The sequence below is a fragment of the Vigna angularis genome, chromosome 10, assembly GCF_016808095.1.
Source record: "Vigna angularis cultivar LongXiaoDou No.4 chromosome 10, ASM1680809v1, whole genome shotgun sequence".
Lineage (NCBI taxonomy): Eukaryota > Viridiplantae > Streptophyta > Magnoliopsida > Fabales > Fabaceae > Vigna > Vigna angularis.
In genome coordinates this window covers 29789929-29807974 of record NC_068979.1, presented here as the reverse complement: position 1 = coordinate 29807974, position 18046 = coordinate 29789929, and the positions used below count along the sequence as shown (strand labels likewise).

Genomic DNA, 18046 nt, shown 5'->3' with positions numbered 1-18046 from the left:
TGGTCAAATAGATTGACTTCAGTCAATTTTTCATGAGTTATATGTTTCTTTGTCTAACCTAACTCAATTAACTCATCGGATAAGGTCTAATTGAACTACTTATTATTTTCCTAAAGTTATATAATTCTATGAGAACATATAAAATTAAATAGTACAAGTATGTTCATCTGAAAAATTTAGTGACTAAACCAGTTTAGTTTGTTAAAGGATAGCATATTAATAGTCTGATAGATCAAATCAAAGCTAATTTTAATAACTATAACTGAAAATATCGACCATAATTAAAATGAAATAATGTTCTTGTTTTGTATCATGATCAACATGAACACATTCTTGTGAGGGTATTTTCATATCATATAAAAAACCTAAAGGCCAAAACAAGTGTGTCTACACCAATGGAGTGAGAAATAGTACCGAAAAGGATGTTTTCATGCTGATGGACTGCTGTATATAAATAACTTTTAGGAATCCAAATGAATTCAATTACGAGTTTATATCTATTAAGAAATGAATTTTAAATCTAACTCAATTTTATAAAACTGGTTTATAAAATAAGATTTGCACTATCTTAAATATTTTAAATTATTCTTATTTCTAATCCACGTTAACTTCCAACATGTCACGCATAGAATGTAAAGATGAAAAAAAGTTGACCACAGCATAAAGTAGAAGACCCATAATCCAGGAAAGTTTGAAGATAAAATGGATTTCCTGCTTAGTTATGTTCATGTTTGGTTACAAAAAATACTTTACAGCAACCTATGCAGTTGGATCTTGTTACTAGATCACAATTTGAGTTTGCAAGGATATAACAGAAAAGGGCTAATAAATAATTGTACAAGCAAGAAACCTATACATGGTGTATAAATATACATACTGCAATATTTGGAGTAACAGAGAAAGCATTAAGCATCACACTACTAACCGGTTTCACATATTTCTGCTTCAGATTTGGCCAAATGTTGGACAAATATAAAGAAGACTATGCCACAAGGAAGCTCTCTTTCATCCATTTTGCCTGCAGTTGCAACCCAGCATCCTTAAAAGCATTCCAAGCAGACTGATACAGCCTTTGATCTAGTCTTGTCCCTTCTGTTTTCATGTCCTGCAAGAGTTTCACCAGATCATCAACCTGACCAACTTTAGTGTACACACCAACCATTATACCTGCCATGGCCCTATCAATAAGGCCACCATTGATTCTGTACTCATCAAACAGTTTCACACAACTTTCAAACTCTCCTGCCTTGTTATAAGCACCGATGATGGTAGTGTAAGTCACCTTATCTGGTGCTACCTTTCTTCTCTTCATCTCTCTCCACAGCTTCTCAAGCTGCTTCAAATTCTTCTCCCTCCCATGCATGTCTATCAATGAGTTATAGATCCACACATTTGGTTTGCACCCTCTTTCTTTCATCTTAGCTACCAACCTTGTTGCAGTTCTCACCTTCCCAGTTCTCCCATACATCACAATCATACTTGCATAAGCATAAACACATTTGTCAAACCCCTTTTTCTCCATCTCTTCAAACACCTCTTCTGCTTTGCTGCATTGTCCAAGACGCCAATATGCGTTTATAACTGAAGCATAGGTGACTTGACCTGGTTCATAGCCCTTCGAAACTAGATCCTCAAAAACCTTAACTGCAGCTGAAAACCCTCTTTTCTTGCTAAAGCCATTGACAATAGTACATATTATAGAATCAGAAACCTTCACATCTGCATCGTCCATTGCCTTCACAATCTCCAAAGTCTTCTCCAACAAACCTTCATCTATGTACATAAGCATAAGCCTTAAATAGACCTCAGGGTCCTTTATCACTGTTTTGCTTTTAGCTTCTCTGAAAAGTTCCTCAGCCAAATCAACCTTGCGTAAACTCGCAAAAGAGTATATCAAGGTGGAATAAATTGAGTATCCAGAAGTCCCCTTCTGATTCATCTCTCTGAAGTAATTAAGTGCTTCAAAAGCCCTTCCAAACTTCCCCAATGACTCGCATAGAATCCCATAGATTTGAGATAAATATCTGGCTGAAGTTCTTAAGTTCCTACTTTTAAATTCATGAAACAACTGAACCACTTTGTCACATTCATTAAGTTTAGAGTAAGCTTCCATAATGTGTAAATAACCTACAGAATCCAGAAGAATACCAGTGGATTTCATTCGTTCATAGACCAAAACAGTATTCCTAAACATATGCAGCTTATTATAACTTTCCATGGCAGAACTACAAGCTAAGAAAGCAACCTTACTATCAGAATTAAAAACATCGAGCAGAACATCAGCAATTCTGAATTTCCTACGCTTAATGCAAAATTTAATCAAGCTAGAGCAAGTAGCCCTATCAGGCAACACATGGTAAACCTGAAAGTCTTCTGAAACTGATAAAATCAAATCCCATTCCTTCAAACTCATCAAGTACCTGATCACATACCTTACTGTTGATTTGTTAGGCCTAAACTCTGGCCTCTCTTTCAACCTTTGGTAGTAGTCAAACGCAAGTTCCCTTGTTTTTGGATCCTCAAACAACCCACATAAAAACTCGTTCAAGTTCTCAGCTTCTGGCTTGGAATATTGTTGAACATCAGCAAAGTTAACATCTAAATGGATGATGGGGGTGTTGGAAGGTTCTTCTTCCAAAATGGGTGTGGGAGAAGCTGAGAAATTGACATGGAAGAAGCGTGGGTGAGAAGGTGAGACAGTGCACCAGGAAGGGAAGTGGCACGTGGGGATCACTGCATGCAGGTGATGGGTTGTTCTGGAACAATTTGTGCAAGCAAGAGACCATTCTGCAGAACAGGAAATGGCCATGTTGGAAGCGATCGAACACTTTGGTTGAGGATGCTGGTTGAGTTATGAGTACCTTACATAGATGTTGTGGCATTATCTGAATAGATATATCTTCAAACATGTGGAGCAAGTTAGCCACAAAGTAAAAACGTGTGGTGCGGAACAACCGAAAATGTTTCATTTCCGATTCCATAATGCCACGTCAATCTTTCCTAGCCATACCCATATTGAACTATTTTGTGCAGCAGAGAATGACATCAGTGTCTTTATGAATGGTCCCTTATTTATTCATTTATATTTAATAAATTTCAAATATAAATATAATAGCTAATATTCTTTTTGTTCTAAGAATGAAGAAAAAGGAAATCCTACTGGTTTAAGAGAAGATTTTTTTCTTTAATGTTATCGTTTTCTCTTCATATGTATTAATAAATTAAATAATATTAATGGAACATAAGAACAGTTCAATTAAATGTAATTATAATAAACTTAAAGGTACTCAATAGACTTTTATTTGTTGTATTATTTTTATTTAATCTTGTAAAAAACGGTTAATCAACTGACATTTTGAAACTATTTTTTTACCATATGTGAATATGTCAATTCAGTATAGTAATTACTATTGGACAAACTAAAATATAATTCAATGACGTTTCAACTCTGTTAAAATAATTTATTTTGCGATTAACTTCTGCATAGACAATGACATGAAACAATGTTGCATCCCAGGTGCAGCTTATTTATATTATTTCTTATTTGGCATTAGAAAGATTTAAATCGTAAACGTCTCATTTACAAAAAAAAAAAGTACAGGAGGGATTGGATAGACATAATTATTATTTTCTCTAATTGTATTTCCCTCAACATTTATTGATGTTTATTTTTATGGCCTTGTTGAATAACAATTCAAAACTATCACTTCTCATCGAAGGTAAGTCAAACCAAACATTCAAACACTAAGTGACGGGTAGCTCATCATAATATCACTTGAAGAAGCTCTATGGGAATCGTTGGTTATGAAGAAGCAAATTCCGGAATCAAGCAAGAGGGTTTAAACTAATCACTTCATCAAACACTAAGTGACCCAGCTGTGCATTCTTCGATCTTCAAATCCAATAATACGTAGAAAGCAAGTACTGAACAGGTAAGCTTACTTTGTCTTTTCGTTTTTATCTTGAGTAATTGTAATCGTAGTATTCAAACAAGGTGATTTCAAAGTATGATATGTAGCAACTTAATAAATACGACAGAACACAAGGATGGAACGAGATATTTTACGAACTTGTAGCGGTTAAAAAACCTATTTATACACTATCATCTTCTCCCAACTATCATCGTATAAAAATGCTGGATCACAAAACTAAGCACACTGTTCTAGAGCCAAAGCTTAACATCTAAGATAAGTGATAACACAGATCAATACGGTTGAGAATACATTCAATATATATATATATATCACTTCCATGATACAAGCTTTGACACCGGTACATTGAACACTGACTTGTCTCTATCTAAAAAATTACCTAGGACTTTTATAATCATCCAATAAAATAGTGAATTATAATGCCCTCTTCAGCGAATTGGGTGATATTGCGTTATACCACGCTTTGGTGGAAGCTTCCTCAAGATGAAAAGGACCAAAGAAGAAGGCACTATTTCCACCAACTGCAACAAAAAATAGGAAAACAATAAGAGGTATTGCGGGAGAGAGACATTTTCTACGAGTAGCAGAATGAGTAGAATGTAAGTAGAGAAGGGTTCTTCTAGCAGTTCAGGTTTGAAAAAATATAGGCACAGAATATCTCAGCCTGCATCACACAGCTTAAAGAAAAGGAAACCCCAAGAGTATAAACGAGACACAACTAAAACAATGATAAATGGTATATAAGCACTAATATAATAATTAGAAACAGTAAGGAGCCAATGGCCTCGGAGCCAAGTGGCATCTATGTAGGAGGAAGGGGAGGAGATGATGTTCAAAGTTGGGGTTCAATCAATCACCTCAAACACCATTTGCCCACCTATATTTCCCTCCTATCTTCCTTACCAATTAAAAAAGAAACGGTAAGGAGTATGGTGACATACATACCACAATAAAAGAAGTAAAGAACACGAACAACTTACCAGGTAATATATGAAGTTTAGAATTGGGTGATCAAGGACATCAAGGTTCGCATCTTTATTAAATGCATTAAAGCACATCTGAAACAACAAAATATAATCAAACTCAACTTCGAAAGCAAGCAAACAAAAATAACTAAGAATTACAAATAAAAAGGGGCTCTCACCATAATGCATCTGACAAGGAAACATAAAAAACATATGGTTGTCACATAGCCAACCTACAATAGAAGCATCATGTAGATTGTCAGAATATATCTAAAACATTTTCAGATTATTATAGGATATGTAATGTGTATGTTAGGAGGTAACATATCAAAAAGTAGTTGTTAGTCAGATTGTTAGGATGAGTGAGTTTTTTTTATATAGTAGGGGGGTTCTTGTATGCAGGAGACTTTTGGATGTTTTGTAGAATTGTTGACAGGATCATTGATATCATGTGTGAAGGGAACGTTGTCCCTTAGATGCCTTCATGCAGTACTTGTTCCCTAGAATCAATAATACAAGGTCTATTCAGTGAGTTTGCATTCGTTTTCCTGGTTTCCTCTATCTAGAAACCTAACAAATTGGTCCGAACTGTCAGATACAAAGAGAAGGGAAAAGTTTGGAAAGTTTGGCCAGCAAGCAAGGAAGAGCTAGGGCAGAGATGAAGACCAGTTTGTCTATTGCCAAAGAAATTCTACAGCAATTGAGGGAGATTAAAGAACTTCTTCAAGATACCAAGAAAGAAAAGAAAAAGGTAAAGACTGGTTTGGGTATTGTGAAACATGGATTGTAGGAAATTGAAGAGATCAAAGATCTTCCTCCAGACGGAGGAGAAAATTCAATCAAGCAGGAAAAGCAAAGAGAAGAGAATGCCAGGGACAATAATGGAATTAATAATGGTGAGAAAGAACCTTTTTGCCCTGGGTTTAAAAGGGTAGAGTGTTATAGGAAATTCTGGACCTTGTATGGACGGGTTAACCTTTTCGTAACAATGGTGTCAGAGCCTTGCAACGAATCCGATGTTTCGAGTTCGAATCTTGGGGGAACCTACTCCTACCATTGGAGGAGTACCGAATTTTCCAAGCCGCCAAGTGCCGGTTTCTTAAGGAGGGGCGTTTGTTATAGGAAATTTTGGGGCCTTGTAAGGACGGGTTAGTTGCCCACATTGGAAGGGAATGACCCCCAAGGTCAGATTGCAAGAACAACAAACGGTTTGAAAGTTCAAAAAATCAAAGGATCAACAAAAGTACATCCAACCCTTATCAGAAGGGAAGAAAATGCAGTCAAGGGGTTAAAAATCTGGCAACAAAAAATCAAGAGTCCTTATTGGGAAGATCTTTCTAAAGCTCTCGGTAGGAGTTGTGGGGGCAGAGATTGCAGCACCAATTTTGAAACGTGTGGGGATAGACAATGAAGCGCCATTGTTGAAAAATGAGCAACAATTAAACAACAAGAAAGGGTGGAAGATTACATTCAAGAATTTGAAGTGGGAAACAACAATTCGGGTTAATTTTGTTATGCTATTGATATGCCACCTAGTAATAATACACGACATGATGGTTTATGGAACATTGACATTCTTTATATCCATAAAGATATTGGGTTTAATTTCTTGGCACCAACAGCTGGTGGGAATGCACTGAGAGTTTTACTTGTGAGTTTTGCAGCAATAACATGGATTGGGAGTGAGGAAAAATTCATCCAAGAATTCAAGATATCGGTATCACAAGTAAATCCAACACTAGAAGATCATTTGAGGGAGTATTTCTTGACAAAGTTGCAGGCACTATGCAAAAAGAACAAGATTATCACCAACACCCCCAATTCAGATTATTATAGGATATGCAATGTGTATGTTAGGAGGAAACATATTAAAAAATAATTGTTAGTTGTCCTTGTACGCAGGGGACTTTTGGATGCTTTGTAGAATTGTTGACAGGATCATTGACATCCTGTGTGAAGGAAACATTGTCCCTTGGATTCCTTAATGTTGTACTTGTTCCCTAGAATCAATAATACAAGGTCTATTCAGTGAGTTTGGGAGTTTGCATTTGTTTTCCTAGTTTCCTCTATCTAGAAACCTAACAGATTATATCTATAAAATATCCATCCAGTGTCAGGTCATATAGTTACTCAGTCTATATTATGTCTTTCTCCTTTTCTTTTTCCCTCCCTCTCTCCTTTTTCACTGTATATGTCAGATAACTTAACCTGATATATAAGTAGTATCGTCCAACATGAATTGATCCTGGCAATAGTTGGCCGTTAAGTTTAACATCAGGGAGAGCCACCCAGCAGAGAATGGGCTCCCCAAAAAACGTGACAAGGAGTGAGGAAGAAAAGGAGACAACATAAGGGAGGACAAGCACACATAGCTACTAAAAATATGGAGGAAAACAGAGAATTGATTCAACCCAATCAAGAGAAAGTAGAGACAATGAGATTATTTCTCAAAAAAATTGATAAACCAATAGGTACTTTTATTCTAACATGTTCAGCAGTACATTAGATTTTCCTTTTGCTGTTGGACTCAACGTCTCCATAGATTTTACAATAAATTTTAGATATGGGCTTCCAAAAAATATTCACTATTTACAGCAGAATCATAGGGATCTTATTACAATAAGTGTTGTTATTATCTTTCCAAATTTAGTTTCCCAATCTTGTCTTGCATATATATATATATATATATATGATGTACTCTTAGCAATAAAACTATTCAACTTTACCCTAATATTTGAGACCTAATACTTATAAACGTAAGGTAATTAATCATACTAAGACATTTCATAAGTATTATTTCTTAAACTGATTGAAATTCAAAATGTTTCATCATCAAATTGCATACCTCTTGCAGCTTCTTACGTCGCCCTTTGGATTCAACGGGAAAGCGTTGTAGCATTAAGAACAGTCTGGAAAACGTCAAAAAACGGGTTGCAGGAATCAGAAAAGGAAGCAAGAAGGTAATACATATAGTATGCCAAAACATAAGTGCACACTGACAATTCAAATTTCAATTTAAAAGCAGAAGTTTAAAGTGCTAGATTTAGTCTCTTTATGTCCTAACACTTTATCTGGCTTAAAAAAAATTATTTTTTAAGCAAGAGGAAATTTCATTAGAGAACAAGACATGGAGAAACAGGACGGTAAGTTACACAAGTAAACAGAGAAGCAAATTCATTTAGCAAGCCACTATAGCTCAAAAATATCTTCTTTTAAGAAAACATGGATAGATCACTAGATAGCCATAACGTGCAAGTAAAAACAAAACAAATAGTCTTGAAAAAATATGCTCCTTAAATAGGAATTTCCAACTAGCATTGATCAGGGAGTTGGGTACAGTCACTAAGTAGCTTGGTAAAGGGAAATGCCATAATCTATTTCTCATTTATTACCAAATTCCAAGACAGCCCAAACATCCCTCTATAGGATTGTGATGCAGGAACATAACTCGCTGGTAAAAATTATGATAACTGCTAACACACTCAAAACAAAATATAGGCCGTAAATTTTCAAAATCTCTGGGCAATATAAAAAAAGACCGTGACTAACTACACAAAATCAGCATCCATCAACTTGTTAAGCTGGTTTCATGTCTATTTTCAAAAGATCTGTCCCAGTTTCAATAATTTCTAGTTTGAATATAAATTGCCATACTGGCTTTTCCTCTCTTCCCTCCCCTGCCAAAAACAAACCACATACGAAAACTGTTCTCACTTGATTTTGCTCAGTATATTTGATGAAATGTGAAAGGAAAGTGATCCTTGATGAAACAAAAAACTGTTTTCTTGCCCAAAGTTTTACCTCATTTGCCAAAAAGTCGATTCTTCCTCATCAACAGACCAATACGGAAATTTAAAGCTCAACAAATATTTTCTTTTGGACTGTGGCAACAAGAGATCAACAAAAATGATTTGATACCAATTTGTTGGCATCAAGTAATTGATGATGTCATTTTCCTGCCAGTTAATTTCAAAGCCTTTGGTGAAAGTAAAGAGTCTCATATTATGCTGTAGTGTAAAGCATATACAATTCTTGGTGTGATAAAACTGAGATGGTTTTAGTGATATGAGAAAATCATTGGAAGCCCAGCCAATAAAAGCTTGATCAGATGGAGCATAGTCAAATAATTACAGACAGAATAATATTGAGTAAAACTCTTGGTGAACCAATTTAAAAGGACAGATTTGAACTAGCAGTCTTCCTAAACACTTGGTATTGAATTGACCAAAATGGCATAATTTCATCTGTCTAAACTAAAAAAACACTTTAGTTGTTTTTAACTAGTTATTATTGTAACTTGGGGACAAGAGTGTTTAAGGGAATATCCACATCCATACATTGCACAACAAACTCAGAACACAGTAAATATCACAAGTAAAACAGTGCCTTTGATAAGACATCTGCTTACAGGGACTACAGCACGTACGGAACCAGGAACCCCCACCTATAAGAAATTTTAGAGAAGATCGGATCTCAAATAAAGAAAATATTTGTTAGATATCTCATATCAACTAAAGATATGATCAACTAAGGAAGCATATAAACCTTACCTTACAAATCAGTTTTGTAAGGTTGAGTATGGTTTAAAGTCTACTTTTTAAGATGATATTAGAATCTATTCTAGTAATGTTTGTTAAACCTATCGTGTCATCTGCTATCGAACCTCCTTTTATTCCCACACTCAAGATGTTAAATCCTCGGCATAAGAGTGTATTGGAAATCTCTCATCAACTATAAATATGGTCAAATTCTAGTATATAAAAGAATGAAAATATTACCTTATAAGATGGTTTTGTAAGGTTGAATTAAACTTAAAATTCTCTTTTTGAGAAGATCAATCAAGACACAAAGCAACAGTTGAATCTTGGAATTGAAAATAACTCACTTGCAAACAATATCTCAAACATGGTAAAGATCAGTATATACTTCTGAATTTGGATAAAGAGCCCTACCATACCCACACCAATAGCTTATGAAGTTAAATTTTACATGCTATTGAGAATTACAACAGAATTTTCACTACAAGATTGGCCCTGATCTCAATACAGATGGATACCAATATACAAAGTATGTGCAAAACCCAAGACATATAATTTTCATTCTGCTACTTCAATGAGTTGTTATTCTACTTCATTTTTCTCTTTAAAAACAAATTCCCAACTCAATGGGGGCATGTAGTAACTAAAACACAACAATTTCAAGCCAATTACATCAAAGTGAGTCAGATATGAATACAGATAAGCTACCTTCCACCATAGAGAAGAAAACCAATGGCTGCAAACAAAGAGACCCCTATTGCAATATATTTATTACATGCATTAGCACAATCTGATAAAAGTAACAATCAATAGAAATGACAAATCAAATTCCAGTACAGACAAACCTGCAAAGAACATCTTAGAAAGAATGAGCAGTCCATCGATAGGTTTCCACCACAATATTAACCACAAAGTAATCTGATACAAATTAGACCAAAAATCAGTAGGGTCAAATTCATCAAACTCAAAACTAGCAGAACCTAAAACTTTCAATGCATATGAACTAATGAGACAAAAGATAGGTACAATGAATAGTAAAAGTTAATTAACATCCACTGATACAATACAACCCCTAATAAAATACCCAAGGTATATGTCAGGAGAGGAGAGGGAAAGGTGCAATGCACCTGATCATAATTATGAGACTGGTCTAACTGTCAAGTGGGCAGTAGTGGCAGAGGGTGTGTATGAAATTTTTAAGCGAAAGTGAGGGTATTCGGGAAGTGGCAAAGAAGTGGCATAGGCTGGAAGCTTGCATAAAATTGTCCTTCTACCGACCATGTAGTGAGTCGTACACAAAGTCAAACATCATTCAATAGTTGATTACACAGAACCTAAGGGCTGTTTATCTAAAATAGTTAGTGAGCTTAATGTGAAGAAAGATAGAGCCAAAATATCCTTCAATTAACTAAAATATCATTCTATATTGGATATTGCATAAACTTTCCCTTTTAGCAAACATGTAGTGAGTCACAACCAAAGTCAATCATCGCTTAATAGTTGATTACATACACAAACTTCCTAAATAAATAGAATTTTCACCTGAACAATATAAACCACGAAATTGATTGTGTAGAAAGTTGGTTTCAGTCCATCAGTCGATACAGCACGTGCCTGCAAAAGCATTAAACACAGACGGAATCAAAACCAGACAGCTAAACACACTGCCATGGAAAGAAAATCACACAAGACAAACAACCCATAGGGGAGCAAATGTACAACAAATCATACTTACCTGGTAATAAATCTCAGCCCAGAACAGGACCAAAAGGGCATATGTTGTAAAGAAAGCAAGACTCGGCACGTCAAGCAAGATATGTTGAAGAATCTACAAACACAAGGAAATGCAGCAACTAAGTGTAAGAGTGAATCTCAAATTCCATAAATAGAAAATAATAAAGAGTGAACCATCAATTTTGTCATCAAAGTTTTATTCTCTCTCCTACTTGGTCCTTAAAGTATTGAAAGTTATTAAGAAATCCCTAAACATTTCCGACATTTGTTATGTTAGTCCCTTTGTTAATGAAACTGTTTTAAACATGAGTAGAACATGTCCCTTGTCTTTAGTGTTTATCTCATCTATCCCTTTTCTCCAGAAAAAAAAAAATATCAATTTGGTCCCTAAGAATCAGAACCAAAAGCAACACATAGCACCAATTTAGTGTCCTAAACACGCAGAATTCTGTTTGAAAAGAGAAAAGACATTGCTTCCGTTAGGCATTTATATTTCTATAATATGTATATGCATTTCCTGTTCGTTGACTTTCTTATTGTTTAACATAAAAAATACGACTAAGCACAACTATTTTTAGCATAGATATTAATCCAACTTTTGATTGTCAGAATAATTATGTACAAAGACCCTTAAAAAGTGACACCAAATGAAGCAAATATGCAATTCTCCAACAAAATGGTTTGTTGTCAACCTAATAAATTTTTAACCCTACTTCCTAGAGAGTTTTACCCTCATCATACTCAGCCATTGTTGTTGCTATTTATGTTCACAGTAATTGGAATTTGAGATGGTAAGAGAATTATATAAGATGCATACTTTTAAAACACCCTATCCTTGGAATTAACAAAGAGGCATACATGTCATAAAACTTTACGGACTACTTCTTATTCTTTTTATATTTTGAGAATTCAGTAGGAGAGAAGATGTGATAATTCGAGAACTGAATTGATGGCTTACTCGAACAATAAACAACTAATCTAATGTGAAGAAAATGGCCGAAATTAAAGGCTACATTCCATTCCCTGTACCTCTGGCTTCAACCTCTGCACGTTCCTAAAGAAGATGAAAACTACACACCGAACTGCAAAACCAAAAATAGTGCATAATCACTTAACAAAACGTCGCATCACATTGATAAAAAAATATTTAAAAAATCATTTCAAAGAGATATACAGAAGAAGAAAAAAAAAAAGGTTTGAACGATACAAACCCGAATTCACCAAAAAATTGAGAAAGTGAAAGACCTTCTGAGTGGTCCAACCGTACTCCGGCACTCTCAATTGTATCCGAGCCAGTTGAACCTAAAATTCAATCAAATAAAAATTAAAAAAGAAACTGAATAATTAGAGATAATTTTTTAAAAAAAAACCTAATTTGGAATTGAAAGAGTGTCCGACGATACCAAAGCTACGGTGGCCACGATACCGTAGAGTACGGCGAGGGTGTAGAAGATACGATCCTGCCACACCGGAGAGTCGTCGATGTCGTTCCACCAGTTGGAGGCGTCAGTAAGGTCAACCGCCGCCACGGCCATGACCTCGGCCATCGTCTCCGGCACGCCGTCGTTGCCCATTCTCGAATCAACGGCTAGTTTATGACACGCGCCGAGAGTGAAGGAAGAAACGATGGAGGGAAGAAACGATGGAGGGAAGAAAATAAGTAGTCCGAAGGAAGCTCGTGTGATATTAACGAATAATTAATGCGTGTGGTCGCATCTAGGTGAGCGTGAGTGAGACGGTCAGAATGAAGATGGCACACAGTTCAGTATTTAATATTTAATATTTAATATTCTAAGCTCAAATTAATTATTTAGTTAATTTATAGAAATACATTAAATTTCTCTTTAATCTTTTACTTTAAAAATGGAAGAAAACTTATGTGTATTTTTAAGAGGAATGATATGTTATCATGGATTTTTTATAATATTTTGATATAATCTATATATAATTTTTTCATTTGGTTAGGTTTAGAGTATGTTAGTTCAATAATAAATAAAGGGTTAAATATGTTTTTAGTCCCTCAACTATCAAGTGATTTTGTTTTTTGTCCCTATTTCAAACTTTATACGATTTGATCCCTCTCCTTAAAGAAATCATAATTTTTGGTCCCCCAAAACAAACGGCGTTAAAAATTAGCTGAGGTGGCTAACGGTGTATGCCAAGTATTTTTTTTTTCTGACACTCACGGAATCTTTCTCACTTTTTCTCTCTCTTTCACGGAGTATTGCTCTTTCTGGCGCAGAGGAAAGGTAGAGCCGGGGAAGAAAACCACTTGGAGATCTATCCAATGCAGGGAACCTCATCAACCAATGTGATGGAAAGAAAGCCCTTGATGGTTCATTGAATATTGGCAAACCCTTTGTTAATCAGGCGCCCAAGTTGTAGAAGTCTAACAATCTTGAAACTGAAAAAAGAATCACCAACAAAGCTTCTGGAAAATCACTTACTGGTATAAGAAAGTACTTTCTGACATTTCAAACTCCGGGAAATGACGAGCACAATTGAACAAGGTAGTGTCACTGTTGGGATTTGGGGAGGAAGCAGTTTCTGGTAGCTCCGAGGCCGTGGCACTAGCGGTGGAGCCAGTTCAGTTTGTTTTCAGTGCGAATCGTTTCGGTGTTTTTCTTCTCTGTGATTGATTCGTTCGATCCACACAATCGTGGTGGATTGATTCCATGGTGTATAGACGAAGACAACAACAAGGGTTTTCAAAACCTTCGATTTCGACCTTCGAAGACGAAACCACTCGAAACCCTAACTCCGTTCTGCCACCAAACAACGTCGTTGAAGGTTTAGCTTCGTCGCCGTCGTCTTCCCCTGCTGCGAAAGCTATCAGAGCTTCTTCGGCGTGTCGCGACTCTTCGCTGTCCTAGATCTCTCCTCCACTTCTTCTCCGACAACTCCTTCTTCGCTGTGAAGGAGCCCCTTACAGCGTTTGAGGTGTTATCCTCGTCGATTGTGGATGAGAGAACGACGGTGGAGACCCAGAAGAAACAACGGACGATCTCCTAGGAAACAAAAAAATACCAACGTGGCAAATGACACGTGGCTAGACGTTAGCCACCTCACTCGATTTTTAACTCCGTTTGTTTTAGAGGACCAAAAATTATAGTTTCCTTAAGGAGAGGGATTAAATCGTACAAAGTTTGAAATAGGGACAAAAAACAAAATCGCTTGATAATTGAGGGATTAAAAACATATTTAACCCATGAATAAATAATAACTTAGTACAAAAAATAATATACATACGTTAAAATATTATAAAAAAATATGTGTTAAAATATTTTTTCATTTTTTTAATCTTGTTAAAATTGTATAAAAAATTTCATCATTTTCCTTAAACTCTTGCAAACTATTATTCTTATCTGCATTTATAAGTAAAATAATAAATTCATAGAATGTAATTAATTACAATAAATTTTATTAATCTCTAGTTATTCTTAATTAATTAAACTTATATCATAAAAATATATGGTTAACACAAACATATATGGTTATTAAAAATGTTAACATGCATAACAAATTAATTAATTGTAATAAATTTATCATTTTTTATCATAATTATTCATTATTTTTAAGTACGTAGGTTGACAAATTTATTTTTTAAAATATATAAGATTATTAATAACTATAGATGTCAAAATGAATTTCAACTTCTAAGTTAATTTAATTATAGGTTCGAGTCGAGTTGGATCGAAAAAAATTTAGCTTTTATAAATCCAAATCAAATTAAACCTAACTTATTTAACTAAGGGATAATCGAGTTCAAGTTGGGTTGAAGGTGGATTAACCCGCAACCCATCAACAACAACCCTTTATTAAGCTTTTACCATTTTTTCAATGGTTATTTTATTATAATTATTTATTACTTATAATTATGTAGGTGGACAATTTGATCATTTTAAATATTATAATGTTTAAATAGTTTTAATGTTTAATTTAATTATTTGTCAAGTTATGTAACTTGACACTTTAATTTTCAATTTTTATCTTTATAATAATGTGTGGTATAATAGGTGAACACTTTGATTGTACTCTTATAAAATAATGAGTCGTGTTCATCCACTTTGATTGTACAATAATAAATATAAAAAAAATGAAAGAATAAAATCATTAAGTCAACCCACTGTCTCACCAATCCATAGTAGGTCGAGTCAAGTTACAAAATTTTTTACTTACAAAAAAGTGAGTCAAATTGAGCTAACTCATTTTTAGCTCAACCCGTGGTGAACTAACCCATGTGAGTCCAGTTGACTCACTTTAACACCATCAATAGTGTTTGAATAGTTTGGATGTCCAATTTATTTGTTTGTCAAGTTATATAAGTTCACACTTTGATTTTCAACTTTTATCTTTATAACAATGTTTGATGAAATAAGTGTAATTTTGATTGTATTATTATAGAACAAAATTAATCGAGTCAATCTACTTTGACTAAACTACAATTAATATATAAAATAAATCATATGAACAAAATGTCATGTGAGTTAACTAAGCAACTCATAGTAAGTCGAGCTAAATTACAAAAATTCTAATTCACCAAAAAGTGGGTTGAATTAAGTGACTTATTTTTAGCTGAAGTTTCATTGAGATAACATGTGAGTGTGAGCTAAGTTGGCTTACTTTGACACTATTGGTTATGATGTAGATAAGGATGAGACATTAATTAAATTTTAAATATTTCAAAAAAATGTGATTAATTAAATAAAAGTAGTTAAAGTTGGGTGGGGAAAAAGCTTTTTCTTATTTGGTAAAAGTGATTAACAATAATATATAATGGTTGGATTTTAATATTAATTAGAGATTATATCAATTCATAATATATAAGTAAATACAAATATTATCTTGCAAGTAAATTTTGTAGAATTAAATTAGACTTAAATATCTATTGAGAGAAACATTGTGTAAACATAAAAATTGAAATTAAAGTTTGCTTAGTTTGCTTTCTTACTACAAATACTATAAGGATATTCATAATCATAATTAAAGTAGAGATGATTAGTTTAAAATTATTTAATAAAAATATATATTTTTTAATTATTATAACATAAAGAATAAATAACACGATTTAGATTAATATATTTTATTTTTAATATAATAAAAGAATTGGTCCTAGTGTTACTTTTTTTAATTTTGTTAATAAGTGATATAATTCGGTTTGAATTTGAATTTTAATAATAGTGCGTTTATTAAAAGAAAATTCAATGTTAATATATTATCAATCTTGATGGAAGTTTTTATTTATTTTTCTGTATTTTAAATTTAAAATTCACAATTTTTTGTTTAAAATTAATTACATATTAAGAATTTTTATTGTATTAAAAATGAACTATAATAATATTTATTATATTAAACTGATTATTTACTTTAATTTAAATAATCATTAAATAATATTATTTTAATGTGAAGTTTTTGAATAAAAATATGTTAAGATTTATTATTCAAAAATTCATTAAAAAAATTGTTATTGAAAGGTTTTTTTTTTCACTCTGTAAGGGGTTTTTCAAAACTCCATGGGGTTAAATATGTTTTTGGTCCCTTAATTTTCAACGAAAATTGGAATTAGTCCCTCTTCAAAACTTTGGACTAATTTAGTCCCCAAACTTTAAAAATATGTGAATTTAGTCCTTTTAACCAAATTTTGTTAACTTTATTTTATGTTTCAAGTGCGTTTCATGATAGCATTTGAGTTGTTTACACCATTTGACACATTTTTGCTTCAATGTTCACTGAGAAATGCGTTTGAAACATCAAATAAAGTTAACAAAATTTGGTTAAAAGGATTAAATTTACACATTTTTAAAGTTTGGGAACTAAATTAGTCCAAAGTTTTGAAGAGGGACTAATTCTAATTTTCCCTAAAAAGTTAAGGGACCAAAAACATATTTAACCCAACCTCCATGGTTAGAGTTGACAATTTATTTGCAGCGTTTTTTTTTATAATATTTGGTATTAAATTTATATTGCAGTGAAGAGTTTTAATCTCTTCTTATTATTATTTTGTAGAAGTCTATAAAATCTTCTTTATTTTCAACTGTTTTATTGCAAATATTACCTCTATTGTTTTTTTTGAGTTAAATATGTTTTTAGTCTTTAAACTATCAAGCGATTTTGTTTTTAGTTCCTCTTTCGATACACTCTCCTCCTTCTCCTTAAGAAAATTATAATTTTCGGGCCTTCAAAAGTAACAGCATTAAAAGTTGGGTCCTCATCATTTCTTCTTTTTTCTAACACCGTAAATCTCTCCCTCTCCCTCTCCCTCTCCCTCCGTCTCCTTCCTTGCACTTGCAAGCCAGTCATGGGTTCTAGAGCCTCTTGAAAACCTTTCAACTCTTTTCATCTTTCAATCTACAACTTCTTCAGAGAAGGACTGAACACCCATCTCGGGAAACGGCCACCTCTATATCCTATTATTGTCAAACTCAAAAGTTGTTGGGTATCTGGTTGAAGCACTTGAAGAATCTCCTCACCTCTTTCGTTGCCAAAAAGAACGAGGTTAAACTCCTCAGGGAAATCAACTTCCCCATCTTAGGAGGCAAGCTTGATAATTTGTGGCAATCCTTAAAAGATAGCTTTTGAAGACATTTTAAGTCTATCAAATTGTTGAGCAACTTCTGGAGATGTTTACAGTGAACTAATTTCAAGATTTGCAAATTCCACAGTTTACATAGCAATTCTGGAATTGTTTTGAACCATCAAGCGAGAATTGCCCCGCGTCTAGGGAGAACGACCGCCGCCCGAAGCCGTAGTCGGCGATCTCCGAAAACGTGTCCCCGAAACTGCCGCCCGATCGGCTTCTCCACCGGTCCAGCCCTTATTTGACCAAGGTAACTACTGTAATCCCACGTTATCCTTCCTGCAACAAGGAAATGGTCCC

The 18046-nt window shown here is 33.9% G+C and overlaps 2 protein-coding genes across 2 annotated transcripts; both read right to left on the bottom strand.

The window, feature by feature from the left end:
- Nucleotides 1-690: 690 nt before the first annotated feature.
- LOC108334672 (pentatricopeptide repeat-containing protein At5g13770, chloroplastic) lies at nucleotides 691-2874 on the bottom strand. The gene has a single exon (XM_017570569.2). It carries the CDS (start codon nucleotides 2807-2809, stop codon nucleotides 983-985), a length of 1827 nt encoding a protein of 608 aa, XP_017426058.1. The 5' UTR covers nucleotides 2810-2874; the 3' UTR covers nucleotides 691-982.
- Nucleotides 2875-4046: 1172 nt separating this feature from the next.
- On the bottom strand, nucleotides 4047-12908 carry LOC108335664 (tobamovirus multiplication protein 3). The gene is made up of 11 exons (XM_017571736.2): nucleotides 12573-12908; nucleotides 12381-12471; nucleotides 12199-12251; nucleotides 11171-11263; nucleotides 10978-11049; nucleotides 10281-10353; nucleotides 10144-10189; nucleotides 7743-7806; nucleotides 5077-5130; nucleotides 4913-4990; nucleotides 4047-4453 (listed from the first exon to the last, which is right to left on the bottom strand). Exons 1-11 carry the CDS (start codon nucleotides 12741-12743, stop codon nucleotides 4361-4363), a joined length of 888 nt encoding a protein of 295 aa, XP_017427225.1. The 5' UTR covers nucleotides 12744-12908; the 3' UTR covers nucleotides 4047-4360.
- Between the last annotated feature and the right edge of the window lie 5138 nt (nucleotides 12909-18046).